Source organism: Melanotaenia boesemani, chromosome 13 (assembly GCF_017639745.1).
Source record: "Melanotaenia boesemani isolate fMelBoe1 chromosome 13, fMelBoe1.pri, whole genome shotgun sequence".
Lineage (NCBI taxonomy): Eukaryota > Metazoa > Chordata > Actinopteri > Atheriniformes > Melanotaeniidae > Melanotaenia > Melanotaenia boesemani.
The window spans coordinates 20,764,958-20,792,890 of NC_055694.1; the positions used below are offsets into that span (position 1 = coordinate 20,764,958).

The following is a 27,933-nucleotide window of genomic DNA, read 5'->3' on the forward strand; positions in this document are numbered from 1 at the left end:
ATGCATCTTCTGGTGCTGTTGTTGTACTCTGTATTTTTTTAAAGTTGGTGCATCAGTCGATCCAGCTGGAGTCACAATGCTTGATTCAATCAAAATCTACGGCAAAACAAAGGAGCAGTTTGGCTGGCCTGAAGATCCACCAGAGGACTTCTCCTCTGCATCAGTCAACAGTGTCTGCAGTCCCAGCCTCAACCAAGGCAACGGCACTTCTGATGGAGACATAGCCACCCCAACAACAACAAGTGGCAGTGTACTAGAGAGGTATGGGCTTTTTATTTCTAAGTCTCATCTAACTGAATTACCCACCCTCCTGATGTGAAGAGAGAGCATGAATATTAACTTTCTAATGTAGTTTCTCACTACTTTAAAACTTCCTTTTCAACAATAGAGATTTAAATGCCATTCAGACGGTGGCATCCACCATTTCAGTGCTTACACGCACTATAAAGTTAATTTGCATTACTCTTTTCTCTAGTTGATCTATATAAGAATTTTTTATTAGTGTGATGTGATTAGTTCATTTTATCAGTAATGGTTATTTGCTGGTTAGCCAAAGATATTTATCTGCAGATACTTATAAGTTTAACTTTTTGTTTGTTTTTTATAACTGCTTTGCCTACAAGAGATTAATTGCACATATAGTTGTGATTTTCTTCTTTCTTGCCCTAACTCATTACCCACTTTTAGTGTATCCTCATGGGTTATGTAGCAGGAGGTGTTGAGTATAGAGAGAGGCAGTTGATTTTCTTTAAAGTTGGTGCATGGCTCATGTGATCATCTTTTCTTGCATGCCTCTCTTTTGTTCAGCTGAATCATTTAATTTTTACTTGTTTCTTTCTGTGATCCTCACACTTATTTTTGTTCTTTTTCTTTTGCTCCCAAAAATACAATAAAAAGTTGTGAAACTGAGTCCTTATCAACATTGGACCGGTTAGTAACTGCCCTTTCTCTGCTTGTTTGTATGGTTTTGTGCATGTGTGCCACTTTGTGTGTCCACACCTTAGATTCTGAACATGTCATTCAACAAATATACATTTTTCTTCACAACCTTTATTCTTGCATTCAATGTTGTGTTGCATTTAGATTAGCACAGACTGCATCAGATTAAGAATGCTTTTTTTTCTATTTCTGGGTTATGACTTCTTTTTTGCCAGAATCTTTGGAAGAAGCAAAATTACATTTTTTCTCTCCATTCCAGGTTGGTGGTCAGCTCCCTTGAAGCTTTGGAAAGTTGCTTTGCAGTAGGCTCATCTGGTGAAAAGGTAAATGTGAAGATTCAAATTTTTTATTGCCTTTGAAAACATCGTAGTAACTATTTCTGTGCTCTACTTGCTTTGATGGTCATTATTAAGTCATGTTTTTACTGTAGGAGAAAAACAAACCTGCAGCGCTGGAGTTGGCCACTTTACTCCTGTCCATGCCGACTCCTGCAGGTGTGCAGCAGCAGACAAAGGGACTTCTTGCTAGCCTGCACACCAGTCGCACTGCCTACCACAACCATAAGGTAAAAAGAAAGGCCATTTGTGATATTAGACCAAATAGCATCTTGTTCTAAGGTGCCCAGCTTTTCCATTCTATCTGATTTTTTTTTTTTTTGTTATTAGTTTAATTTACTGTGTCAAAAAAAAAAAAAAAAAATCCTTCTCATTCATCTTTTTTATTACCTTAAATTTTTTTGGATTTCAAGCCTTTTGCTTTTCTCTTGCTGATGAATATTTGTTCCATTTGTATGACTTCTCAACACCTGATATAACTTTTTTTCCCCCTGCTCTTATCAGGACCAGTCCTTGCTGAGTAATGCAGTACAGTGTCTGAATAGTGGCAGCCGTGAGGGGAGGGAGCTTGACCCTGACGTCTTCCAGAGGCTTGTGATCACTGCCCGCTCCATTGCAATCATGAGACCCAACAACTTGGTGCATTTTACAGAAAACAAATTATTGCACCATGACACTGGTAAGAGGCTGTTCTGTTGGTGACAAATGTTTGCCAAAGCTAAGGAATAACTATTTTATTTGACCTGTATGGTTACACAAGTACACAAATTTCTATACTTGAGTGGGTGTTCTTGACAGAAGACACTCTAAAGTAACTTTTGGTTAAAATGAGTTCTCATGTGGCATCAAAGTAACCTAAAAGTTTCCAACATGCTTTTTTTCCCCCTCTTAAATCAGAAATGACAGAGGAGGGGCAAAAACGTTTGGATGGAGAAAGCTCTAACTTCATTGCACAACTGATGAATAACTTCTGGAAGCTTCATGCCTTGAAACCCAAGAATGCATTTCTTGCACCTGCTTGCCTGCCTGGTAAGTGCAAATACTGAGACCTAAAATTTTACATGTACACTGCCCTCAAAAAGAATTGGAACAGTGCAGCCAATTCCTTTAGTTTTGCTGTAGACAACAAACATTTGGGTTTGACAGGATTTGCAACTAGATGTTAAGTTTCAATCTGTTTTAAATCTCATTTCCAATACTTTTTTTCACCTAAGAATTTTGTGTTTTGTTACAAATAATGCTAACTCATGAGTTGCACATTAGATCCAGATATAAATACCTAGAAATAAAAGCCGATAAGTTGATCTTTTGTCTCATATTCATCTTTTTATGTCAAACTCAAATGTTTGTATTGTACACTGAAAATAAAGATACTGGCCGCACTGTTCCAAAACTTATAGAGGGGAGTGTATGTTATTCATGATACACAACTAATGAGTATATACATGGTATGTTGATCCTTTTCATCCTTAAAGCAGTATTTTTTTTATTTCTGTTTTACACACACAGCTGAAAACCAATACCTTTTGTATGTCATTGTGCTTTTCTTCTCCTCCATCAAAGGTCTAACACATGTGGAAGCAACAGTTAATGCCTTGGTAGACATCATTCATGCATACTGCACCTGTGAACTGGATTACATCAACGTAGCTTCCAAAATCTACATGCAAATGTTACTATGCCCTGTAAGTAAAAATCTTTATCTTCATTTAACTGGCATGCAAGAAATTCCCCTTATGGGGTGGTTACATTTTATTTAAATTGCTTGACATTTTAATGACACAGGACGTAGGTTGCTATTCAGATTACTGTCATGAAGTAACCAGTTTGTATTTGTAAAAATTCAGGATACAGCTGTGAGCTTTGCTTGTAAGCAGGCTCTGATCAGAGTGCTGCGACCAAGAAACAAGCGACGTCATGTGACACTTCCATCTCCCCCACGTTCCAATACACCTATAGGTATGTTTTCTCAAGTTTTACACAAAGTACTTGCGCCTAGATTGAATGTAACGAAACGTGCATGCAGACTTCGTTATTTCATTGAGTGTTCTAGTACTTAATAGTGTTTCCATCAGGAGACAAGGATGACGATGACGACGATGATGCAGATGACAAAATGCAATCATCTGTGATAACTGGAGGTGAAGAGTCTCGGCAGGAGAGCCAAGAGCAGAATGAAGTGGACCATGGCGACTTTGAAATGGTGGTGAGGCAAAAAAAAAGAGAACAAAAGTCAATATTATGTTTAAGTTGCTCAAACTTTGAAAATAAACAGTGTAAAAACAAGTCCATTTGCCCCTCACTTACAGTACCAGTTTAAGGGTTGGATACAACTGTTGATTCAAAATAAATGGAAAGATGTGTAGAAACTTTAGACTTGTAATGTACATATATCGTTAAATGTTTTTTTTTACGTATTTAAATGTCAGTAATGACTAAATTAACTTTCACAGTGCACAGAAACAAAAGTTGAAAGATAGACTAGTACTGATGTGTGTTACAGAATTACTTTTACACCGTTACATTCAGCTCCTTTATATTATTAAAATCATCTTACTCTCCAGTATTGCAGACAAACAAGTCGTTCTTTCCAGGGATGAGTTTTTTCTTAAACACACTGAAAGCTTGCTAAGAGGATGTATGTTAAAGTTATAGTAAAACCATTTTTAATATTTTCCCTAGTCTGAATCAATGGTCCTGGAGACGGCAGAGAATGTCAACAATGGAAATCCATCTCCTCTAGAGGCCCTTTTGGCCGGAGCTGAAGGTTTCCCGCCTATGCTTGACATCCCTCCTGATGCCGATGATGAGACTATGGTAGAGTTGGCCATTGCTCTCAGTCTTCAGCAAGATCAACAAGGTAAGTAGAAATAATTAAAAATTACAAAAGTGGTACAGTGGTACATGAAATGTCCTTGTAGTCTGAACTATGATTTATCCTCACATGTTTATCTCCAGTTTTGTTTATAAATTGTTGTTTCAGTTAAAGAGACTGAAACTAAAAGTCAGATTTTAAATTTGTGCAAAGAGAAGTGGGGGTTATATATGTGCGTTGTGTGTGTGAGAGAGATGGAGTATGATAAGGTGTGTGTTATGGAACGTTGATGTTTTATACTTGGGATTTTTTACATATATTCATTTTTTTAAATATATATGTAAAGCACTTTGTGCTGCTTTTGAATGAAAAGCACTTTATAAGTAAAGTTTGATTTGATGAGGTATTGTGACCTAAAGCAGTTTTTTTTTTTAGCGCTTAAACACCAGGATAGTCCAGGAGACTGTTTGAGCGGGTGGTAGTTCTGAAAATTTTAGCACCTTTGTTTGGTATGCTTTCACACTGCACTGAACTCAAGCAGACTAAATCAACTTAACCATGTTACGCAGTTACAGCAGCTGCTTACTAAGGGATGGTATTCCCCGAAATGCCCACTGACCGACAATAAAGAAAAAAAAATTTGGCTCATTGATTTGCCAGGGCCAAAAATGGCTTGTTCGCCATAGTGTCTCAACATGTAAGCAAGGGTCCTTTTATAGCACTCGTTTTGATGTCTCAATATGGGATACGCCCCCCTCTGCTTATTCTTCAGACATGCTTATTTCATTATGCCAATCCTGATTGGCTGGAGATCTCCACGCTCACGCCACCCTACCTTCAAGTAGCCCGCTCTATGGCACAGCAACGCTCAAACACCTCTATTTAATTTGGACAGAGCATATCTCAGTGCATTGCTAGCTACCCTAACTGGCCATAGACAGATCCCTCCAGTTTCGCTAGCTGCAGCTCTCGGTCTTTTCCATAAACTGAGGTGTATAACCACGATGTTATATTCATGCCGTTTAACACACCAGCTAACGCCATGTCTTTTATGATAAGCACTCCAGCTAACATATTCATTTTAGCAAGCACTCCAGCTAGTAAAAATAGACAATAACCTCCCTCACAACAGAGGAAACTGGGACTCTGGGGCTCATTCCTGTATGAAGAAACAAGATCTCGAGGAAGGATCCACACCAGCTCTGCTCCGGGTGCCTTAGGCTGGAACACACAGTCTGGTTGGCTGTCCAAGCTCCTGGTTCGTGCAGGCCCTGTGCCTGTGTCACCTTGAAGAGTCTCCGACAACGGTTAGCACGGCCACCTAGCAAAGACCCTTTCCCTTAATTCGATGTCGTACACAGCGCAACTGTCAATGAAAAGTGTGCCCCCTAAGAGCTTATCTTGCCACCTTCTCCCTTTAAGGTTTTGTCAACAGTTATTGGGGTTGACAGCGTCTGCTATTCTAGTCATTTGACTCGGCTGCCTCCACTTTAGAGATTTTCTGTCTTCTCTCAGACTGGACCCTGTGTGTCACAGAATGTGACACACAGTGACGAAGTCTGGCTTTCCTGTTGCTGGGGTACTTTTGAGCACCGTCCTGTCATGGAACGTGGTCACAACCAACCCCAGCCTGTCAGGGGTATGTGAGAGGGCTGGTATGTGAGAAGTCTTTGGATTAAAGGTCTCAAGCGATGTCACATAAATTACCTGGAGGTAATGGCTTTCCCATTGGATTGTTGAAGATATTTTAGCTTTTGGGAGTCGAGGTTTACAGGCACCTGCAGGTTGCGCGCTCACTCCGATCAGGGTCTGGCTGCATCCTGGGCTCTCTTTAGAGGGGGTTCCATGCAGGACATTTGTGCAGCTGCATGTTGGTCGTGCCCCTCAAACAGCATCAGTGTGAATGCACCCTTATATGAACTTTAGTTAGTAAAAATCAGTCATGTAAAACTCAAAACAATGCCATATACAGTATATACCACATACAGGGGACAGTATTTGTCAAATGTGTTCTTGCTATTAGAACAACTGAGCTTCTTCAGCCCTTGCATATATTTCTTGATTGTTTTAGGCAGCAGCAGCAGTGCTCTTGGTCTTCAGAGTCTTGGCCTGTCTGGCCAGGCACCTAGCTCCTCTTCACTTGATGCTGGCACCCTTTCAGACACCACAGCATCAGGTAATAAGACCATCTCCACCACAGTGTGAAATATTTTTTTTAAATATTATTTTGTGTACTTCAGTACACAGTTGAAAGTAACTTTTTGAATTGAGGAAAAAATATGGCAGATGTCTTTATGTCCAATCTTGACACTCATCAAGAGTATATCTTATGGTTTTAATTAACTTTTTTTTCTTAAATGAGTTGTTTTTCATTGTTTTAGTTTATGACAAGTATGCGTCAGTTTAAACGTTTATAATTTTATATCACACTGCTCCTAAGTTAAGAAAAAGAAAAGCAGTAACAGCAGGTTGGAGTATTTTGTTTTTGCTTGTTGCTTTTTTTGCATTGTCAGTAAACAAGTGTAAACTAAGATCATGTATCCTGGCCAGATGACCGTGGTGTATTTACTGTTACAGCTGTTGCTATGATTTCAGCCCCGGCATCAGACGATGAAGGCAGCACAGCTGCTACTGATGGCTCGACATTGCGGACCTCCCCAGCTGAGCATGGAGGCAGTGTGGGCTCAGAGAGTGGGGGTTCTGCTATCGACTCTGTAGCAGGGGAGCACAGTGGTGGGTTGTTTCAGTAAAAGAGGCCAGTCTAGAATGGAAAACACTAAATATGCATGTTTGAAATTAGTCATATACAGTTTGTCAGATATGTTATGTCAGCACACATAAGACCTGAAGCTGGCCCTCTTTTGACTGATCACTTTTCTAATTTCTATTAATACTTAAATAAGTTACCAATTCTTTCAATTCCTTTCCCATACTACAGTTTGAGATTAGGATATCACAATCTATCATTCTATGCATCAAATTCCTGTGGGGCACACCTTTTAAAGAAACAATTACTACTTCTTTAATAATACATTTAATTTTTTATGTGTTTCCAGCTTTCATTGTTAAATGTTTTTGTCATTTTGCATGCTTATGTTCAGTGTCGGGACGCAGCAGCGCATATGGGGACACAACAGTGGAGGGCCACCCTGCTGGTCCAGGAAGTGTGAGTTCCAGTACTGGAGCCATCAGTACTACAACAGCACAGCAGGAGGGTGAAGGCTCAGAAGGTGAAGGAGAGACCGAGGGAGACATCCACACAAGCAACAGGTTAGACTTCTGAATGTAGGAGAGTTTATTAAGAAAGAAGAAGAATTGTGGCTTAATTTCTACATGTCTTTAAAACAACATGACAATTAGAATGACAAATATATATATATATATATATATATATATATATATATATATATATATATATATATATATATATATATATATATATAAAAAATGTTTTCGTGGTGGATTTCTATTAAAAATTACTCATAAAACCAAATATTGTCAGTTTAGTTTTGAATATTAACTCTGAACTATAATTTTATGTTTCTCATTAGGTTGCACATGGTTCGTCTTATGCTGCTGGAGCGTTTGCTGCAGCATCTTTCGCAGCTTCATAACGTAGGTGGCGTTCAAGCCATCCCATACATGCAAGTTATTCTAATGTTGACATCTGACCTTGATGGTGAGGATGAAAAGGATAAGGGCGCCTTGGATGACCTGCTTTCACAACTCATTGCTGAACTTTGCATGCACAAGAAGGTAGGCACTGTCTTTTATCATGGTTTCGACTCAGAATTTCATTATTTTACTAAATCCATTTTGATGCTCTGCAGGATGTGTCCAAAAAAAATGAGCGAAGCTCCATAAATGAAGTTCACCTGGTCATCATGAGGCTACTAAGTGTCTTTATGTCTCGTACAAAGTCTGGCTCAAAATCTTCTTCTGAGGTACAGTCCATTAATTATAATCATGCATGTTAGTATGATCATAGTAAAAAGTCATAATCCTGATCCTGGTAGTGTATATCAGTCGAAACCAGTGCCAACATTTTGTAAATGGAGAAAAGGGAAAGATATAATGTTACTATATACAAATGGAACATTATGTGTGATTGAATTGGAGCAGTGTATTAAACACAGTTTCATGGATTTGACATAAGTAGACTGGTGTTCCTCATGCAATTTGACAACTTCTTTTCTCCCTCCTTTTACCTTTTAGTCATCATCTCTGATATCCAATGCCACCGCAACCGCTTTGCTCAGTCAGAGTGCCATTGACTATTGTCTCCACGTCCTAAAGTCACTCTTGGAGTTTTGGAAAAGCCAGCAGGGTGAGGAGGAGCCTGTGACCACTAGCCAGCTTCTCCGCACTCACACAGCCTCCTCTCCCCCTGACATGAGCCCTTTCTTCCTGCGCCAATATGTCAAGGTAACAAGAGAGGGGAAAATATTTAAACCCCTTTTTTTTTTTTTTTTTTTTATTTAAGGAAATTTGATGATTACTCACTATGTTGCTTCTGCAATCAGGGACATGCTGCTGATGTCTTTGAAGCCTACTCCCAGTTGTTGACTGAAATGGTGCTCCGGCTGCCGTATCAGATAAAGAAGATTGCTGAGACAAACCCACGTATTCCACCTCCTGTGTTTGACCATTCCTGGTTTTACTATTTATCTGAAGTAAGTTATTTGGTATATTTGCTAATATGTTAATTTTCATTGTTTTTTCATGCCATAAACACAATCCTCTCACTCCTGTCTTTTCAGTATCTGATGATCCAACAGACACCATTTGTTAGAAGACAAGTCAGAAAGTTGTTACTGTTTATCTGCGGCTCAAAGGAAAAATACCGTCAGCTGCGAGATCTACACACTCTTGACTCGCATGTTCGCAGCATCAAGAAGCTCCTGGAAGAACAGGGCATCTTCCTCAGGGCTGGTGTGGTCACTGCCACATCTGGTTCAGCACTGCAGTATGATACACTCATAAGTCTGGTGAGTATTGTTTGAACAGAAAAGAAAAAAAATTAAATAGATTTGTCAGTTTTTTTTGTCTACACAACCTCATTTCATTGGCTGGCTTATTTTTAATTTGCACTGAAAAGGAAATTGTCTTTTTGCAGATGGAACATCTAAAAGCATGTGCTGAAATTGCAACTCAGAGAACAATCAACTGGCAGAAATTCTGCATGAAGGATGACTGTAAGTTGTTTGAAAGCACTTCCTAAAATTGGAAACAAAACAGTTTTGGTCAGTATTATTAACATTGACTCTTTATCCTGTTCTTATCCTTATTGCTTTGTTGTCCAGCTGTGTTGTACTTCCTGCTTCAAGTCAGCTTCCTGGTTGATGAGGGTGTGTCTCCAGTTCTGCTTCAACTCCTCTCTTGTGCCCTGTGTGGCAGCAAGGTGCTGGCCAGCTCCTCCTCTTCTTCTTCATCGTTCTCTGGAGGAGGCTCTGGTAGTGCTGGACAGACAGGTGCTTCTCAGTCCTCTCAAAGTAAATCCTCCAGTAAAAAGAGCAAAAAAGAAGACAAAGAAAAAGATAAAGAGGGTGAGAAGATGTAACACATAACACAAACTACTAATTAATTTGTTAAGAAGCACGTACCAGGCTGTGACTAAGCTTCAGCGCGGTGATGACCCTGAAAAGGGTTGTGTTTTGGCATAGAAACGAATAGTAGACGTGGTCTGACTGTGTTTTATATCTGTGGATTGATCACAGGGGATGGTGTCAGCAGCCAAGAGGACCAGCTTTGCATGAGTCTGGTCAGTCAACTCAACAAGTTTGCAGACAAGGAGACACTCATCCAGTTCTTGCGCTGTTTCCTGCTAGAGTCAAACTCATCGGCAGTTCGCTGGCAAGCACATTGCTTAGCACTACATATTTACAGGTACGATTTAAATACTGTTGCAGTAACAGAGTGGTTTACTCCCAAACATTAATTTATTCACATGCACATGAGTCTGAACAAAATTGTTTTTTAACAAAAGCATGATAAATTAATTAAATGGAGAGGTCAGAGCTTCGCTGTTAGTTAATGTGAGTCATTCTACAGGAACTCCAGCAAATCTCAGCAGGAGCTGCTGCTTGAGCTGACTTGGGCCATCTGGCCAGAACTTCCTGCATATGGCCGCAAAGCTGCCCAGTTTGTTGACCTACTTGGATACTTCTCACTCAAAACCCCTCAAACAGAGAAAAAGGTTTGATTTTTTTATTTTAGTTACGTTCTTTTCCTATTTCTCTCATATTGTATGAATTTGACATGACATGATTTATGAAATGATAGTTGAGCTCTTGTAAATAAAAGGGCATTCAATAGGATTTTTTATAACAAGAAATGACAGAAATGTCCACACTATAGAGGAAGCTTTTTCTTCACAGAGCAAAGAGGTCACAAGGATTAAAGTAGAACATTTATGTAAATTGTGTTGTGTTCCCTTCCTACCTCAGCTGAAGGAGTATTCCCAGAAAGCTGTGGAAATCCTGAGGGCACAGAACCATATTCTGACAAATCACCCCAACTCCAACATCTACAAGTATGTTTCTACAAATGATCTTTCTTATAATAAATACACTGTTAGACACAATTTCCATGAGATAAACTGTGGTTTTGTCTTGCAGTACTCTCTCTGGTTTAGTGGAGTTTGATGGGTTTTATCTTGAGAGTGACCCCTGCTTGGTGTGCAACAATCCAGAAGTTCCATTCTCAGTAAGTTCAGCACAACCTCAAAGTGTATTTTGTGTATTTTGACTTTTGCATCAGTTAAACTCTCTGTTTTGTTAGTATTTTGACCAACTTATTCAGGTTGCTAAAGGCTTAGCCTCCTTATCTGTGCTGATAATATCATACATTATAGAAATCAAATTGTGTAGAACAAAGACTTAATTTAAAAAAACTTGCTATGAACAAATGCCAAACGTTAAGCATTTTGTTTCTCTGTTTTGTCCTACAGAATATTAAACTGTCATCCATTAAAGTGGACACCCGCTATACCACCACACAGCAAGTTGTCAAACTAATTGGCAGCCACACCATCAGCAAGGTCACAGTGAAGATTGGCGACCTCAAACGCACTAAGATGGTCCGCACCATCAATCTTTACTACAACAACAGGACTGTGCAGGCCATCGTGGAGCTAAAGAATAAGTATGTTTCAGCAAAAAGCTGCTGGTCTTTGTTTTGTACCTTATATATATATATATATATATATATATATATATATATATATAATTTTGTTCAAAGCTGTTTGAATTGTTTTAGGTTCAGTTTGAATCATGCCCAATTTCTTGCTTCATTCACATTGACTTTGTAGTATCAAGATAAATCTCTTAAATTGGACCTTTCTTGTTTCCAGGCCTGCTCGTTGGCACAAAGCTAAAAAAGTTCAGCTGACTCCAGGGCAAACGGAAGTGAAGATTGACCTTCCTTTACCTATCGTTGCATCCAACCTGATGATCGAGTTCTCTGATTTCTATGAGAACTACCAGGCATCCACTGAGACCCTGCAGTGTCCACGCTGTAGTGCTTCTGTGCCTGCTAACCCTGGGGTCTGTGGCAACTGTGGTGAGAATGTGTATCAGTGCCACAAGTGTAGGTAAGCAGTAGGTTTCCTCTACTGGTTTGCTCTACAATGATATTTGAAAACATCAGATTACATTTATTTTACTTGGTGAATGTCTTTCAGGTCTATCAACTATGATGAGAAAGACCCCTTCCTGTGCAACGCCTGTGGTTTCTGCAAATATGCCCGATTTGACTTCATGCTGTATGCTAGGCCATGTTGTGCAGTGGATCCTATTGAGAATGAAGAAGACCGAAAGAAGGTACGATGCTCTTGTAGGATTAACCAAGTGATTAATTATTTAAATTAAGTTAAACCATGTTTTCATGTTTTGCTGAAAAGGTATATACATTAATTCTGAAGTCTGTCTTTGCCTCTACCTCCACTCTGCCTCTCATATTCTTTAATGTATTAATTCTTTCAGGCTGTGACCAACATCAACACCCTGCTGGACAAAGCTGACCGGGTTTACCACCAACTGATGGGTCACAGGCCCCAGCTGGAGAGCCTGTTGTCTAAAGTTAATGAAGCAGCACCAGAAAAACCCCAGGTTAGTCACAGGAAGAGCTGAAAGAGTGCTTTCAAAGTCTGAAACAGAATGTTTCATGAAAATGAATGCATGAATAATGTCAAGCATGTTTGCCTTCAATTTAAATGTATATATGCATTATGCACAGTTTCTGCTGATATGGTGTAGACATTATACCGGAGGGATTTGCAAGAGCAGTCTTAAGCCTCTATTTTTCTTTTATTCAGTCTTATCTCATGGTTTTCTTTTTTCTTGCTTTCAGGATGACGCTGGAGCAGGTGCAGGACTTGGTACATCCTCTGCTAATGTGAACAGATATATTCAGCAGCTGGCTCAAGAGTACAGTGGAGACTGCAAGACATCATTTGATGAGCTTTCCAAGATTATACAGGTCAGAGAGGAAAGAAAAAGATAATTTCCTTAGTGGCAGAAATGAATAAAAACAACGAAACAACAAAAACAACACACTAATATATAATTGTGTCCTTAATCTCTTGTTTATAGAAAGTGCTTGCATCCCGTAAAGAGCTCTTGGAGTATGATCTACAACAGAGAGAGGCTGCCACAAAGTCATCCCGAAGTAGTAGTACCCATCAGCCCACATTCACCGCCAGTCAGTACCGCGCCTTGTCTGTGCTGGGCTGCGGCCACACCTCCTCAACCAAGTGTTACGGCTGTGCCTCAGCTGTCACGGGTCACTGTATTACACTGCTCCGTGCATTGGCCACTAACCCTGCCCTCCGACAGATCCTGGTCCTCCAGGGTCTCATTCGTGAGCTGTTTGAGTATAACTTGCGGCGGGGTACTGCAGCCATGAGGGAGGAAGTGCGCCAGCTGGTTTGTCTCCTCACCAGGTATGTTCCTTTGTGCATATGCAGTGTTTTGAGAAAGTTTTAAATTATTTTCCCTCACTGTTGTCTTTCATATCTTCCTGATTTAGGGATCATCCAGAAGCCACTCAGCAAATGAATGACCTCATCATTGCCAAGGTGTCCGCTGCCCTCAAAGGTCACTGGGCTAACCCTGACTTGGTAAGTTGTCGTATATGTGATACTGCAACATTAATTGTAAAGCTTAACTTTCCTCTGAATGTGCTCCTTTTTGGTTCCATCAGGTTAGTAATTTGCAGTATGAAATGCTGCTGCTGACAGACTCAATTTCCAAAGAGGGAGGATGTTGGGAGTTAAGATTGCGTTGTGGTAAGCATAATTCTTCATCCTCGTACTGTAAAAAGATATTTGTTGATCTGAAGGTGTGAATTAATAGCAGAGTACATTTTGTTTTTTACTGACTGATTGTCCCACATTTAATGTCCTCACACTCACCTAATGAAGGGATTCATCACATCCTGTATATCAAGCCTGCTAATGTTTACATGTGTGATACTCAGCAGGATGAATTATCTAGCTGTTAATATTTTGTAACCTACTGTTTAAACTGGCTATAAAAAAGAGGGGAATTTTACAGTTGTTTCTTATTGTGTTCATGAAGTTGTTGACTAATTTGGGCATCTTTGGACCAAACTAATGTCTTTTTTAAATTTTCCATCTTCCATTGATAGCTCTCAGTTTGTTCCTCATGTCAGTGAATATAAAGACACCTGTAGTGGTGGAGAACATCACTCTCATGTGCCTGAGAATCCTGCAAAAGCTGATAAAGCCTCCTGCACCGACTAGCAAGAAGAACAAGGTAAATAACTAATTGTATAACTCAGTTATGTCTGCATTGTTTGCATCTTTGTGCATTTCAGATATTAAGAAAGAATAAATGAAAATGAAAAAACGTTTGTTTTCCAGTCAGACATTATGGACAAAACAAACAAATGTCGTAGCACAATTTGAAAACTGGGATCTTTAAGATGTATCCCTGTAAGCATTTTTCAGTTGCCACCATCATTTTCTTTTGGAGCCTGGGCTCTTAAAAATGCTTAGAACTTGTTGACCACTGATTTGTCACCCTGATGAAGGCAATGTGCTGCAAAGCGTAGGTGCATTTTTAACTTTTAATAAAGGCTTTTTAATTTTTTACATCAAGAGTGAATTGGTCACCTTTTTCTTTCTTTGACTAGAGCTTGTCTTTATTACTGTGGGGACATGCCGCTGCCATAGGGAAAAAAAATTTGGTCTTGAAACTGCAACTATGACATTTCCTGCTTGCCTGAAACACACAAACCCAGCAAATTATCCTGTAAAATGCATGTCTTGTTCCTTCATGTCACATTTCCTTACACAGCTTTGTATGTGTGTTTGCATATATTTAAAGGATGCTGCTATTGAGTCCCTAACCACAGTTAGGCCCTACAGTAATGAAATTCATGCCCAGGCTCAGCTCTGGCTTAAGAAGGACCCCAAAGCATCCTATGAGGCCTGGAAAAAGTGTCTCCCAGCAAGATGTAAGTAATGTTTGAGAAAAAATTCAGTATTTATGAGATGGTTTGTTCTTTTTTTTTAACACTGATAACGATCACTGTTTCATGAATATGACGACAGGTCAAGAAACTGTGTCAAAGCCTCAGGGGAAGGCTGAGTTGCGAAAGCAGTATTTGCTTGAAAAGTATGTTTGGAAGTGGAAGCAGTTCATGAGGTCCAGGAAGGGTGAAGGCCTGTTCCCTCGCCTGCTTAAACTGAGCCATAACAACTGGTTGCGGCAGGTAATGAAACATTTTAGTCACAATGGTAAACTTTTTGCAAAAGTGCACAAAACTGAGAAACTTATTTCTGCGTTGCAGGTTCTTTTCACACCTGCCACACAGGCTGCAAGACAGGCAGCCTGCACTATTGTGGAGGCCCTGACCACAATCCCTAGCCGCAAGCAACAGGTCTTGGACCTGCTTACCAGGTATGAGTCTCAAACATTAAACAAGCAACTTCAGCAAATATCACATGCTATATTATGGATTTACTACATATAACTTAGATTCATGTTGCTTTTAACATCTCAGACAAAATATAAAGTACACCTAGGCTGATTGACAATATTGAACAATATAACAGTGTATTAAGTGCAGGTATATTTTTTTCTTTTGTACATTTATTGTTAATTCTACTGTAAAATATTATTTGCCACTAAAACAATAACTTGTTTTAAATCTTGTTATAAAAATCTGTCTTATCCACAACAAAAATCCTCTTGTTATTGAAACTAGAACAAATAAGTAAATGCTGATGTTCGGAAGTAGCTGATTTACATGCAAATTTCCTGCTCTCAGTCTTAATACTACTGTTTGTGTGTCAGTTACCTCGATGAGCTGAGTGCAGCTGGAGAGTGTGCTGTGGAGTACCTGGGTCTGTACCAGAAGCTGATCAAGCCAACACACTGGAAGGTTTACCTGGCTGCCCGTGGAGTTCTGCCCTACATTGGCAACCTGATCACCAAGGTAATGCTTCAGAAAACATTTAAAAAAACAAAACAAAAAAAAAACATCATTTTAATGAAAGTTTAGCCTTCATTTTTATTTCTCAGAATTTCTGGGGCTGATTAGCATAAGTGAAAATTTTTACTAATTCAAGTACAATTAATACAGTTTTTCTGTCTTATTTCTGTTTGTTGTTTGCTAAATGTGTGGTGCCTGAATTGATCAAATGTAATAGAAATAGTCTCTGTGCATCTAATTTATCTTTGATCTCTCCTTTTCACTGTTCAGGAAATAGCCAATCTTTTGGCTCTGGAGGAGGCTACACTGAGCACAGACTTACAGCAGGGCTACGCCCTCAAGAGCTTGACTGGTATGTTTGCTTCCATCTTGTTCATGGGATACCCAAATTTCCCTGAGGACTCTCCAAAGGGATTAATAAAGTATTTCTATTCTATCATAAAATACTACATGGTTGTGAAGGTTTGACCATAACACCATCACCATAACAGTTCTAGCAATATTAATAAAATTTGTACCAGAGCAGGCATTCTGGTGATGATTTTGTAAATGTAATTTTCACGTCTTTCCTCAATATGAAAATACTGTGTGTTTGGGGTCGTTGTAGGATTGCTGTCCTCTTTCGTGGAGGTGGAGTCTATTAAGCGGCATTTCAAAAGTAAGTTGGTTGGCACAGTGCTAAACGGTTACCTGTGTCTGAGGAAGTTGGTTGTGCAGCGCACCAAGCTCATCGATGAAACTCAGGACATGCTTCTTGAGATGCTGGAGGACATGACAACAGGTCAGCACTGACTCAATTTCATTAGACATTTTTTGTACTTTTGATAACAAACATTTTGGTCTTTTCGCTGTTGGGATAACCCTTTATCAATTATCAGCACCTCTTTATTTTATCCAGAGACACAAGTGAAATGTAATTAATAAATTTTTGTTTGTAGGTACTGAGTCTGAAACTAAAGCCTTCATGGCTGTGTGCATTGAGACTGCAAAGAGGTACAACCTGGATGACTACCGGACACCTGTATTCATTTTTGAGAGACTGTGCAGCATAATCTACCCTGTAAGTTGCTTTGACCCTGGTCAGAACTACAACAATTAATTGATTAAAACCCCCAAAAATAAAAATAATAATTTAGCTCTGGTTCAAGACCTCTTGGTCTTGCATTATTGTTTTATTACCTCCTGTAAGAATATCATGAACCTGATGAATTTTATTCAAAGAAATTCCTCATAGCAATGCTCTACAACAACTTTTAGTAGATTATTGGCTTTAATTTCTTCTGTTTGCTTCCTCCTCTATCTAGGAGGAGAATGAGGTGACAGAGTTCTTCGTGACCCTGGAGAAGGATCCTCAGCAGGAAGACTTTTTGCAGGGCCGCATGCCTGGAAACCCCTACAGCAGCAATGAGCCTGGAATCGGCCCTTTGATGAGGGACATCAAGAACAAGATCTGTCAAGACTGTGACCTGGTGGCACTTCTGGAGGATGACAGTGGCATGGAGGTAAAATTATTATACTTGAGTTATATTGTTTCTGAGCTCCTTCTATCAAATGTCTATTGCTTATGAGACTTCGATCTTTAACATATTCCGAGAAATACATCAGATATGCTTCTGCTTCCTCAGCTTCTGGTAAACAACAAAATCATCAGTTTGGATCTGTCAGTGGCAGAGGTGTACAAGAAGGTGTGGTGCCCGACAAACGAAGTGAGCCCCACTCATCTGTCCATGCATGAATTACTCTTTGAAACATAGGTCTGTGCAGCTTGTCATTTAAATATTTAATTGATTTGTTTGCCTTTTTCTTACACAGGGTGAGCCCATGAGGATCATCTATCGAATGAGAGGTCTACTCGGCGATGCCACTGAGGAGTTCATAGAGTCACTGGACTCAACCACAGGTTTGATTTCCCATCCGTTTGTCATTGTCATTTGTAATCATGTAAAGTGTGTCCATGTTTTGATCCACTGATGTATTTTTGGCACAATGAATAAAAAAATGTGTTGTTTATTACAGATGAGGAGGAAGATGAGGAGGAAGTGTACAAAATGGCAGGAGTCATGGCACAGTGTGGAGGACTGGAGTGTATGCTCAACCGGCTGTCAGGAATCAAAGATTTTAAACAAGGAAGACATCTGCTCACTGTAAGCCACTTCTGTTTGCTGTTATCCATTTCAACTTGACAAATCTCTCTGATCTGAAATAATTGGCACCATAAGGAAAACGTCATTCAAAGGAGTGTCTTATATCTTTCAGCTACAGCAAACTTATTAGTATATGCTGATGTTTTGCTTGATGGGTTGATGATTGTTTCTGTCTCACTCAGGTTTTGCTGAAGTTGTTCAGCTATTGTGTGAAAGTGAAGATCAATCGGCAACAGCTTGTCAAACCGGAGATGAACACACTCAACGTCATGCTGGGAACTCTAAATCTGGTGAGCTTTACAGTAAATGTATAATAGGATGATGATGAGATTTAAAATGTAGATACAAGCTTTTAGAAAAGGGTTATCAGTAAGTGTTAAAAGATTCTCTGTTTGAAGGATTTTTCTGTCCTGTCAGGCTTTAGTGGCTGAACAGGAGAGTAAAGACAGCGGTGGCGCCTCAATAGCAGAACAAGTTCTGAGCATAATGGAGATCATTCTGGATGAAGCCAATGCTGAGATTTCAGAGGACAAGGCAAGAACAAAAAGCAGATTCGATCCTTTATATTAAAAAAAAGTGTGTCCAAACTTTGGACAATATATTTTAAGTTGCTTGTTTTTAAATGGGGACTTGTTTTTCTTTTTGCAGGGTAACCTCTTGCTCACAGGAGACAAAGACCAGCTTGTCATGCTGTTAGATCAGATCAACACTCCTTTTGTGCGCTCAAACCCCAGCGTGCTGCAGGGTTTGCTGCGCATCATTCCATACCTGTCTTTTGGTGAACTGGAGAAAATGAAGATTTTGGTGGAACGTTTCAAACCATGTTGCAGCTTTGACAAGTGAGCATCACTGTGCTCTTAATAATAACCAAATATATAAATCACTTCAATGTGTTAACTGTTTACTAATAATCGAGTTATGGAATTAGGCTCATTAGCCACACTTCTTCACTGTGGAGTATTGAATTTAACTTGGTAAAACTGACCCTTACATTTGTTTTCAAAGGTACGATGAGGAGCACAGTGCAGATGACAAAGTGTTTTTGGATTGCTTCTGTAAAATTGCTGCTGGAATAAAGAATAACAGCAATGGGCATCAGCTAAAAGATCTTATTCTCCAGAAAGGAATAACACAGAGTGCATTGGACTACATGAAGAAACATATCCCAAATGCAAAAAAGTAGGTTTCCTTTGGCTTTGAATCCCTAAAGAAAAATTCCCAGTGTGATAGACTACACTTGCTTAATCTATTGAACAATTTTCTGGTTTTCCCAACAGTCTGGATGCTGATGTGTGGAAAAAGTTCCTTTCTAGACCAGCTCTACCCTTCATTATCAGACTGCTCCGTGGTTTGGCTACTCAGCATCCACCCACACAGGTGCAAAATAGTTTGAATCTCCACTGAAGCTGTCTAATGGCCAATACGATTCCTCAGAATAGAATTGTTAAAAGATGGCCTAAAAACACTTGATGGAGCATCTGCAACACAACATGACTGGATGTCTTTTTCTTTTCTGTCCAGGTGCTGATAGGCACAGATTCAATAACCAACTTGCACAAGCTGGAGCAGGTATCCAGTGACGAAGGCATCGGAACTTTGGCAGAAAACCTCCTGGAGGCGCTGAGGGAGCACAGTGACGTCAACTTGAAGATTGAAGCTGCCCGCAGAGAGACCAGAGCAGAGAAGAAACGTATGGCAATGGCCATGAGACAGAAAGCCCTGGGAACTCTGGGCATGACGGTACTCTCTCTTTTTTATTTTTTTTATTTATTTTTTTTTATTAATTTAGAAGGTCTTTTTTGCTTAACTTTGTTTTTATGTTAAATTCTCATAATTTGTATTGCCACTCCTTTTCAGACTGTATTTATTTGCACAATCTAGTGGGATGCAGAAGATTTTTGTATAATGTTGAATTATGTATTTGCTTTTCAGACCAATGAGAAGGGGCAAGTTGTTACAAAGACCTCACTTTTGAAGCAAATGGAGGAGCTGATAGAGGAGCCGGGTTTGACTTGTTGCATCTGCAGAGAGGGCTACAAGTTCCAGGTACCACTACGTCTTCAAGACTTTAATAGCATTTATTTCAAAGTTCTTATCAAAAATAAAAATACAGCACATACACATGTTTTTCAAATCTTAAGTAGATCCCAAAAAATGTCTGTGACCTTTTGGATCCAGTGGGTTACAAGACGGGGCATCTGTTGGTCAGGCTTTTTCTAGTACACACACAATGCTCTACGACAGCTTTATTGGATTTGGATCTGGGCTTTTTGGGAGCAGGGCATGGATTCTTTGCTGTGTTCTTTGAAATATTGAACCATATTTGCAGCAGGTCAGAGTGTGTCGTCCTGCAGGCTGGTGGTAGTTACTGTCTTCTTTCATTACAGAACATTGCTTTTAAATAAGATAAAAGTTGCTCACAACCTGTTAGTTGTGGTTTTTTTAGTGTACTGTATACAAATGTTTTAAGTTCTGTTTTTGTCAAAATCTTTAACTTGTAATCATGAGTATCCTCTTCTAAAGATGTTTATTCTAAGGAAGATTAACTGTATAGGAGGCATCAATCTGAAACACTGTGTACAAATAACTTGAAATGTAATGTTTTGCTGAAATGTGTTTTGAATTGACATTTCACTTCTTTTTTTTTTCTTTTCTACTAGCCAACCAAAGTTCTGGGTATTTACACTTTTACAAAGCGTGTGGCTTTGGAAGATTTTGAAAACAAGCCTCGCAAGCTGCAGGGCTACAGCACTGTGTCGCACTTTAACATAGTCCACTATGACTGCCATCTGGCAGCTGTCAGGTAGCTACAAGAGCCATCCTTTTCTCTCATGCTAATAATTAGAAGGTCATTCACTTCTGTTTTCTATAGCCTTGCGTTTCATTCATTCTAATATGAACTCTTTGTCCTCAAATCAGGCTGGCTCGTGGGAGAGAGGAGTGGGATAGCGCTGCTCTCCAGAATGCAAACACCAAGTGCAATGGCCTGCTTCCTGTGTGGGGGCCACATGTGCCAGAATCTGCCTTTGCTACATGCTTAGCAAGGTAAGAACATGCACCAGCACATTTACACACAGCAAACATTTTCTTTATGGTGCACAAATGAATCCCAATTGGAAATCTCTCTGCCACACAGGCACAACACATACCTTCAGGAGTGCACAGGCCAGCGGGAGCCCACGTACCAACTCAACATCCACGACACCAAACTGCTTTTCCTCCGTTTTGCAACCGAGCAGTCGTTCAGTGTGGACACAGGAGGTGGAGGCCGAGAGAGCAACATCCACCTCATTCCTTACATCATCCACACTGTGCTCTATGTCCTCAACACGTATGTTTAATTAATTAATTTTTTAATGTAGATACATATTCATCCCTTTCATGTTTAATGTTTCTAACTCTCACTTTTTTTCATTTAACAAATCCTCTCAATGTAGTACAAGGGCTACGTCCCGAGAGGAAAAGAACCTGCAGAGTTTCCAGGAGCAGCCATGTGAGAAATGGGTGGAAAACTCATATGAGGTTGAAGGACCACACTATTTCACCATCCTGGCCATGCACATCATGCCGCCTGAACGGTGGAGATGTTCACGTTTATACTTCCTCCGAAGACTCCTGGTCACTGCACACGCTCGCAAGATCTCTGCAGTCTCTACAAATAAGTAAGACACTTTTTCTTCTACTGAATGTTTTGTTTTTTTTTTTTTGTTTGTTTTTTACAGCTGATAAAAGGTTAATGCGCCTTTATTAGAAGTATACAGTGTCAAATAAATTTGTGGATTAATGTAACATAAGGATACCCAGCAAACATAAATCTTGTAGTACTTTGGAGCATTTTATAACCAATGCTTGCTCATAGGAAATTGGATTTTAGTAAACAGGTTCTTTGTAGTGTGCATAAGACTTTAATTTATTTACTATGCACTTTAACAAATCCCTGTTTTCAACCTCTTTTCTGTTGTCAGACTTGCAGATAAAACACCAAAGGAATATGCAGTCTACCGCTCACCTCTTCTCTTCTGGGGCCTGGTGGATCTTGTCTACGACATGTTCAGGGTAAATATTTCTACAAAATGCTAAGTTAACCTTCTGTACATGTTGCTTTAAATGAATGTTTTTTTCTTTTGTGTTGAGTTACTTATAGATGACTGTAAAACATTATACAGAATGCTTCATTTAAATGGATCAATGATATGACGGCTATAGTAACTTGACCACAATGCCCTTTGTTTTACATTTATAGAAAGTACCCACCAGCAACACAGAGGGAGGCTGGTCCTTCTCACTGGCAGAATATGTTCGTCACAACGACATGCCCATCTACGAGGCCTCCGAGCGTGCTCTCAGGGCTTTCCAGGATGAACTCATGCCTGCTGAGTCCTTGTCAGAGTTCTTTGATGTTGTAGGTCAGTATACATGCACTCGATGTACTTGAAATGCCCAAAAGAGGTAAATTTGTTACACTAAAAACAAGAATTAGCTTTTTAAAATGGTGCAAATGTATAAATGTCCATTTGATAGAACTGAGTTTGTCTGTTGCAGCTTTACTTTTTCATTTGTGATTCCTGATATTTAATTTTTACTTAAATTGCACCTTTTTCTTTTTGCTGTTGTGTCCAGGTCTCCTCTCTGAAATTCCAGACCCAGACCTCTTCCTACAGGATTTGTTGAACTCTTTGCCCTGATCCGACCTCAAACAATTCCCTTCTGACACACAACAGCCCTGCAAATAATGTTTGAGACCTACCAGCTAAAAGAAATTAAGTAAAAAAATTCTCGGTTTGCACACGAATACACACCGAGTACACACAAATACTATACACCATGCTTCCTACTCAACTCCCATCCCTCCCATATAACATCTCAAAGTTAACTAAAGAGAAATTAAATGTAGTATTAAAAAAAGAAACTTCTACTTTTGGCAACATCTCTGTAACACAGACGCACCGCTGTCAAAGATCAAGGAGGATTTAAACTGCTTTGGTTTAGAGTCGGAAGAAGACGTGGCCCGGGTTTTCCAGCTTGACAGAAAAAGAAATTACAGGACTCAACTTGACGATTGAAAACATTTGATGTATTTTCTGGTTTATAACTGTTACACCATCACAACTAAAATTTCACACTGTACTTCCTGTCTTGACAGGCTGAGAATTAAGCTGCTCACATAAAATGCTAATAATCTGGTTGATAGAAAAGACTTGTGAATTCTGTTTTGGGGTCATCATATTTTTGGCTTTAAACCCCTAATTACAGGCTGCAATGTTAAGGTAACTAAAATGTTTTGGGGTCTGACCCACCACATATTAAGAGTGGCATTTGATTTTATCCCGTTTTTCTTTTTGTTTGTCATCAGTTCGTTTTTGGTCAGTTTTTTTTTTTTAATGGCAGAAGGTTTGATTGCCACATTTGCAAACTCCTGTCCCTTTTTTCGGGAATATTGCTTTTTGGTCTACATGTGGGTTCTAACTGGAATTTGAGTGACGTGGGTGGGGGGAAGGAGATATGTTTAAGGTTTCTCTTATCGACCCCAGAATCAAAATGGGGAAAATCACAATGGAAGACTTTTTTTTTTTCATCCATAAAGCTATGCCTTTGAAATAAAGTTTGAACTTATGAAAGAATCCATCTGTTGCAATGAAAGACTTGTCAAAGTTAATAATAAAACAGACTTGCATTATATCCTTAAACACGTTTTTCTTTGACTAATGGTTTCCATCGCAGCAGTCCCTTCATTACTCCTCCTCCACTGCACTTCATAATTTACACTTTTACTAAGACGGTACATTTGAGTCAGTCCAAGAGCAGATTTATGGAAAGCAATGTATCACACAGTTTCATTCTCAGCAGTTAATTCGTCTTACAGTTGACCAAAACTGTCTCATTGTGCTTAGTTGAATGCATGGTGTGAAGTTCCCCCAGTTGTCACTTTGCCTTTTCCCGCTGCTACAATGTTTAACTGTTGCTGAATGTCTGCTTTTTGAATTTAGCCTAAATAATAAAGCCATGATAATTTCAAATCTGATTCAAGGTAAACTTCTGTTCCCACTGCTATTTATATTTTTATTTAAATAAAAAAAAAGGATGCGTTGCCTATGACCTATTACATCTTAAGACATTTTTTCCAGTGATCTCTAATTTGAATGCTGTTGAAATATGCTGTGAGGCAGTGCAGAACACAAATACTTTTAGAATTTAATGTTTTTATTAGAGGTATTCACAAGTGAAGTAAAAACTAATTTTTAGTCTTAGAATTACTGTCTTAAATCTTTTTTTACCTGCAGCAAGTCTCATTGAACAAAAAGTATGCTTCTTTATGGGTCTCAGAGGCTGTGTTGTATAACTGCCACTAGAGGGCAGTATACATTAAACATCACAGTATGGGGCATGAACACTACAGCTCCTAAATGGAGCATGTTGCTGTTAACTTTGCATCTAGGAAGTTGATGCCACAAAAATTTAGTATTTATAGTGAAGGAAACACAGTGATAAAATTATAGTTGTTTATTTCAAATTGCACAGGAAAGTCCATATTGCACCTTTTCACGTATGGCTTTCAGCAAGAAACTTAATATATGCTTACAATGAAATTACTAAAAAATGTCTTAAACATTTACTGAAACTAGAATATGCACTGGCATAAACAACCTTTTATACGAAAAGTATATGGCTTTAATACAACCTTAAATATGAAGGCCTTTTATAATCACCTTTAAGGTTTAAGGTATAAAACAGACATTTAACGCCCATTCATGGATAAATAAATTCAGTGTGCATGATCATTCAACTTTTATATACTTCACGGTTAAAGTTTTTAAACAAAATTGGTGATTTTCTGTCAGAAAAATGTTTTGCAAGATGTCCAGAACCCAGAATGATGGCAGATATTTGCACATGAACCTTATGTTTGTCCTGTTATTACTGGCAGCACAGTGGTGTCACATCCTCGGCATGTGAGGGGATGAGCCTCATGGCCTCTCTTGAGGATTTGGTGTAGCCGTTATGGAAAATGAGGGTCTTCTTTGACGTAAAGGAGACCGTCTTGTCCCACATGTCCGAACTGGTCATCCTAGAGCTGAGTTGGCCTTCCAGTGCTGAACGGAGCCTCAATGCTCTGTCTGTGCACTTTCTTTCCAAAATGCTTATCTTACACATGCTAAATGGATAAAAAAGAAGACACCAGATTTAAATCTATCTAGTCATTTCCATTTTACATACTGTAAAGAGCATAGCTGTAATAAAGGCAGATAGTCTCAAACCCCCCAAATAAACTAATGGTTCTAAAACCGGTTTAAAAGTTTAAGATTTTTTAAAATCTTTGTCCTTTCATACCTCCCCAGCATCTGCTTTGAAGCCAAGCAAATCTTTCAATCAATACTTCTAAATGTTTTTGTTTTTTTCTTTTTTAATAAAGTCTCTGCAGGACCAGCAGTACAAGAACCAGGAAGCCTAAACTGAATTACAACCCTAAAATGGCATTACCATAAGTTAAACACAGGTTCCATGAAACAAGACTTGACAATGAGTGTTTTTTTATTTTCAACTCACGTTGTGTGTTGATTCCTCATGATGAACATGCAGTCAGGCAGCGTCCACTCTGTGTGGGGGTACAAGAGGTGTTCAGGGTTATGGTTTTCCCTGGTTTATATACTTCTGCCAACTTTCCCATCGATTTGATGTGATGATGGTTCTCACAGCATTTGGCCAATCAGAAAGCAGTGTTATGACAATGGCATGTGAATGAATCAGTTGAATTCATGGGGTTCAATGGCCCCAATCCAAACAAACAGGTGGGAGGGGCCCTTTGCCAACCTCTTGTTGCTCAGTTGATACTCAACAATGAAGGAGATATCCTCATTATTGTATCGATAGGGAGTGATATGTGGTGGGAAGGTGGAGAAAAAACGGATGTCCTGCAAGTATCTCCATTTAGTAACGGGGAAAGCTATGTTAACTGAGTCAGATGAGGCCTGTGCTTTCAGGTTTTTATAATGCCGGGATATATTTACAAGAAAACTTCAGTAAAATGCTAAATCAACACAACCTTAAGCAGTTTTTTTTCCTTTTGTGTATAGTATTAGTATTTCTTGTATTAAGTGATTTTTCCTAGATTCTTTATTTTTCCTAAACACTGACTCAATTTTCAGTATCAAGTAATTCTGTTGTTTATCTCACATAAACATGATTTTTCCTTAAATTATAAAACTTGCCAGAAAGTTTCTGAACCTCCACATACCTACAAAAACACCCTTTATTATTCTTATTCTGCTTTTTGTCTCTATTTCAGCCTCTCCAATTCTCACGGTTGAGCGTCTCCCATGCTTGATTGTGTGCTTTTGTTGGCCAGTCTATCCAGATGGTGTGCCTGGAAGCCCTGTTGACAACCCTGTCTTCCTGGGTGTGTGTGCGTGTGTTGTGGTGGGCGGAGGGGTTGGTCACTCGGTCTTTGTTCGATGGAGCACACTTCCTTTGTGCAGCCTGCCTTGGAGTCATTAACACTGAAGTGTGGGAAGCCTGGGACCACAGTGGCTCCCACGTTCCACACAGTCAGGAAGGGAGCGTGTGACTGAGATGTGGCCAGCGACAGGCAGAGCAGCCAGCTGTGTGTGTGTGTGTGTGTATAGGGTGGGGGAAATGGATGAGTGTGGCTGTCTGTATGAGTCTGAGATTGCCTGATGTGTCGACATGTGCCGAGAATGTGAAGACTTACAACTGAAGCATGTGCCTTCTTTACAGTTCACATTATCCAAATTACTGCATGAAAATATGTTTTAAGCTAGATTTTTATTTCTAAAGCTCCAAGTCTTAGCAAAAGTTGGGGAACTTTATGGTTACAGTATTTATAAGACTTAGCTTATGTCACATTTGAGCATCATTTGCTCCCAGGTGGGAAAACTTAACTTTAAAAAGAAAGACACAATCACTAAGCAGGTTGTTGGGACTCATAACCATGATGGATTCATGGAGAGAAAAACAAGCCTGAACTACAAAAGGGAAAAGACACAAAGTTAACACAAATTCTGGCATGAAAGAGGACCACCAGCAGCCATAACTAAAGGTTGATAATGTTCAGCTGTGGTCAAGTTGCAGTTACTAAAAACACCATCAAAAAGGAAAGTTTAAATTCTTGTTTTTATAGGTAGAGAGGGTTTCTACCTATCAAACTCACATTGTTGAAGAAGGATGTAGATGTAAAAGTAGACCAGGTGTAAGGACAAGACTTAATGGATAGATGGATGGATACTTTTATTGATCCCAAAACTGGGAAATTAGGGCGAATTGCTGAGATTTTAGCATTAATATTTCTGATCTTATAGCATTAATATCTCCGATCTTGTTTACAAAAAAAAAAAATGGATGAAATCATTGCCATCCACTATAGAGAGCGAAGGAATAGGTGGAGCAGCAGGAGACACAATGGAGCTAATTGTGTCAAGAAAAACACTCAGATCTGGCAACCTTTACCGTTTCATTAAAGAAAGTAATCAGAGATGGAGTCTGTGAACCTGAAGTTTTGTCATCTTTCATAATCGTTCCACCTTGCAACATTTTCTTCTTAAATTCAAAATGGACTCATTTATCCAAGGGCATGACTTTTTCTGAGAGACAGTGCTTAGATTAACAGGTGCCACATAACCTAGTGTAGATAAACAATCTCCATTAAAACTCTGGATAAGAATGTCTACTTAAAGGATCCTCAATTTTCAAGGGTCGGCATCCTGCAGGTGTTCCACAGTGTCACTTCACCAAGTTTTAAATAGTAGTTTACCAGCAGAGACCTTAAAGACTTGAGGAGTTTATCCTGTCATCCAATTCTGACTTGATGCAACAAGTGTCTGACCTCTTCATCCTGGAGTGAAGCTCATGTCACATAAATATCTTCAAAACACCTAAACTACCTAGTATTGATTGGACGATATGATTATGTATTATAACAAAGATGATTGCAAAGATCTGCATAATATTTCTCTATGAAAATTAGATAACAGCTGAATTATTTATGGGAAACAAAAAGTAAATAATAATATTAGTATTTTTAGATTAAGTAATTCTTAAAACGTAGTTGACCTTCTTTGTTTGAATTGTGTGTATAGAATTTGATCACGTTTAGCTTTTTAAACATTTCATTTTACTGTAAGAAGCAAAGTAAGAGTATGTTTTTATTGAGCCCTTTCTATAAAAAGTTTTTTGAATCCACAAGAGAAGATAAATTAATGGTCTACAAATGTTCTTTTTGTTCTCC

The 27,933-nt window shown here is 39.1% G+C and overlaps 1 protein-coding gene across 6 annotated transcripts in view; it reads left to right on the forward strand.

The window, feature by feature from the left end:
• Positions 1 to 23,372, forward strand: part of ubr4 (ubiquitin protein ligase E3 component n-recognin 4) — a 49,302-nt gene extending 25,930 nt beyond the window's left edge. For 4 of the 6 annotated variants that reach the window (XM_042005101.1, XM_042005105.1, XM_042005104.1 and 1 more), the window contains 57 exons: positions 45 to 261; positions 1,199 to 1,262; positions 1,370 to 1,504; positions 1,779 to 1,953; positions 2,172 to 2,303; positions 2,838 to 2,959; positions 3,122 to 3,233; positions 3,350 to 3,480; positions 3,957 to 4,134; positions 6,161 to 6,265; positions 6,685 to 6,822; positions 7,191 to 7,359; positions 7,641 to 7,845; positions 7,920 to 8,033; positions 8,305 to 8,514; positions 8,613 to 8,762; positions 8,850 to 9,077; positions 9,206 to 9,284; positions 9,393 to 9,635; positions 9,807 to 9,975; positions 10,141 to 10,285; positions 10,536 to 10,621; positions 10,707 to 10,794; positions 11,039 to 11,232; positions 11,441 to 11,680; positions 11,771 to 11,909; positions 12,072 to 12,197; positions 12,439 to 12,567; positions 12,681 to 13,030; positions 13,117 to 13,207; positions 13,291 to 13,375; positions 13,738 to 13,865; positions 14,439 to 14,568; positions 14,666 to 14,826; positions 14,905 to 15,014; positions 15,411 to 15,552; positions 15,820 to 15,901; positions 16,157 to 16,330; positions 16,488 to 16,609; positions 16,854 to 17,051; positions 17,175 to 17,255; positions 17,362 to 17,449; positions 17,566 to 17,693; positions 17,876 to 17,983; positions 18,111 to 18,227; positions 18,342 to 18,532; positions 18,699 to 18,872; positions 18,971 to 19,070; positions 19,215 to 19,433; positions 19,626 to 19,739; positions 20,354 to 20,496; positions 20,613 to 20,738; positions 20,830 to 21,024; positions 21,131 to 21,355; positions 21,659 to 21,749; positions 21,937 to 22,099; positions 22,314 to 23,372. In XM_042005101.1, coding sequence (XP_041861035.1) covers positions 45 to 261; positions 1,199 to 1,262; positions 1,370 to 1,504; positions 1,779 to 1,953; positions 2,172 to 2,303; positions 2,838 to 2,959; positions 3,122 to 3,233; positions 3,350 to 3,480; positions 3,957 to 4,134; positions 6,161 to 6,265; positions 6,685 to 6,822; positions 7,191 to 7,359; positions 7,641 to 7,845; positions 7,920 to 8,033; positions 8,305 to 8,514; positions 8,613 to 8,762; positions 8,850 to 9,077; positions 9,206 to 9,284; positions 9,393 to 9,635; positions 9,807 to 9,975; positions 10,141 to 10,285; positions 10,536 to 10,621; positions 10,707 to 10,794; positions 11,039 to 11,232; positions 11,441 to 11,680; positions 11,771 to 11,909; positions 12,072 to 12,197; positions 12,439 to 12,567; positions 12,681 to 13,030; positions 13,117 to 13,207; positions 13,291 to 13,375; positions 13,738 to 13,865; positions 14,439 to 14,568; positions 14,666 to 14,826; positions 14,905 to 15,014; positions 15,411 to 15,552; positions 15,820 to 15,901; positions 16,157 to 16,330; positions 16,488 to 16,609; positions 16,854 to 17,051; positions 17,175 to 17,255; positions 17,362 to 17,449; positions 17,566 to 17,693; positions 17,876 to 17,983; positions 18,111 to 18,227; positions 18,342 to 18,532; positions 18,699 to 18,872; positions 18,971 to 19,070; positions 19,215 to 19,433; positions 19,626 to 19,739; positions 20,354 to 20,496; positions 20,613 to 20,738; positions 20,830 to 21,024; positions 21,131 to 21,355; positions 21,659 to 21,749; positions 21,937 to 22,099; positions 22,314 to 22,378 — 8,324 coding nt within the window. In that variant the 3' untranslated portion in view covers positions 22,379 to 23,372. The remainder of the gene's footprint in view (positions 1 to 44; positions 262 to 1,198; positions 1,263 to 1,369; positions 1,505 to 1,778; positions 1,954 to 2,171; positions 2,304 to 2,837; positions 2,960 to 3,121; positions 3,234 to 3,349; positions 3,481 to 3,956; positions 4,135 to 6,160; positions 6,266 to 6,684; positions 6,823 to 7,190; positions 7,360 to 7,640; positions 7,846 to 7,919; positions 8,034 to 8,304; positions 8,515 to 8,612; positions 8,763 to 8,849; positions 9,078 to 9,205; positions 9,285 to 9,392; positions 9,636 to 9,806; positions 9,976 to 10,140; positions 10,286 to 10,535; positions 10,622 to 10,706; positions 10,795 to 11,038; positions 11,233 to 11,440; positions 11,681 to 11,770; positions 11,910 to 12,071; positions 12,198 to 12,438; positions 12,568 to 12,680; positions 13,031 to 13,116; positions 13,208 to 13,290; positions 13,376 to 13,737; positions 13,866 to 14,438; positions 14,569 to 14,665; positions 14,827 to 14,904; positions 15,015 to 15,410; positions 15,553 to 15,819; positions 15,902 to 16,156; positions 16,331 to 16,487; positions 16,610 to 16,853; positions 17,052 to 17,174; positions 17,256 to 17,361; positions 17,450 to 17,565; positions 17,694 to 17,875; positions 17,984 to 18,110; positions 18,228 to 18,341; positions 18,533 to 18,698; positions 18,873 to 18,970; positions 19,071 to 19,214; positions 19,434 to 19,625; positions 19,740 to 20,353; positions 20,497 to 20,612; positions 20,739 to 20,829; positions 21,025 to 21,130; positions 21,356 to 21,658; positions 21,750 to 21,936; positions 22,100 to 22,313) is intronic. The other 2 variants (XM_042005102.1, XM_042005103.1) reach the window with 2 other exon arrangements.
• Positions 23,373 to 27,933: the final 4,561 nt, after the last annotated feature.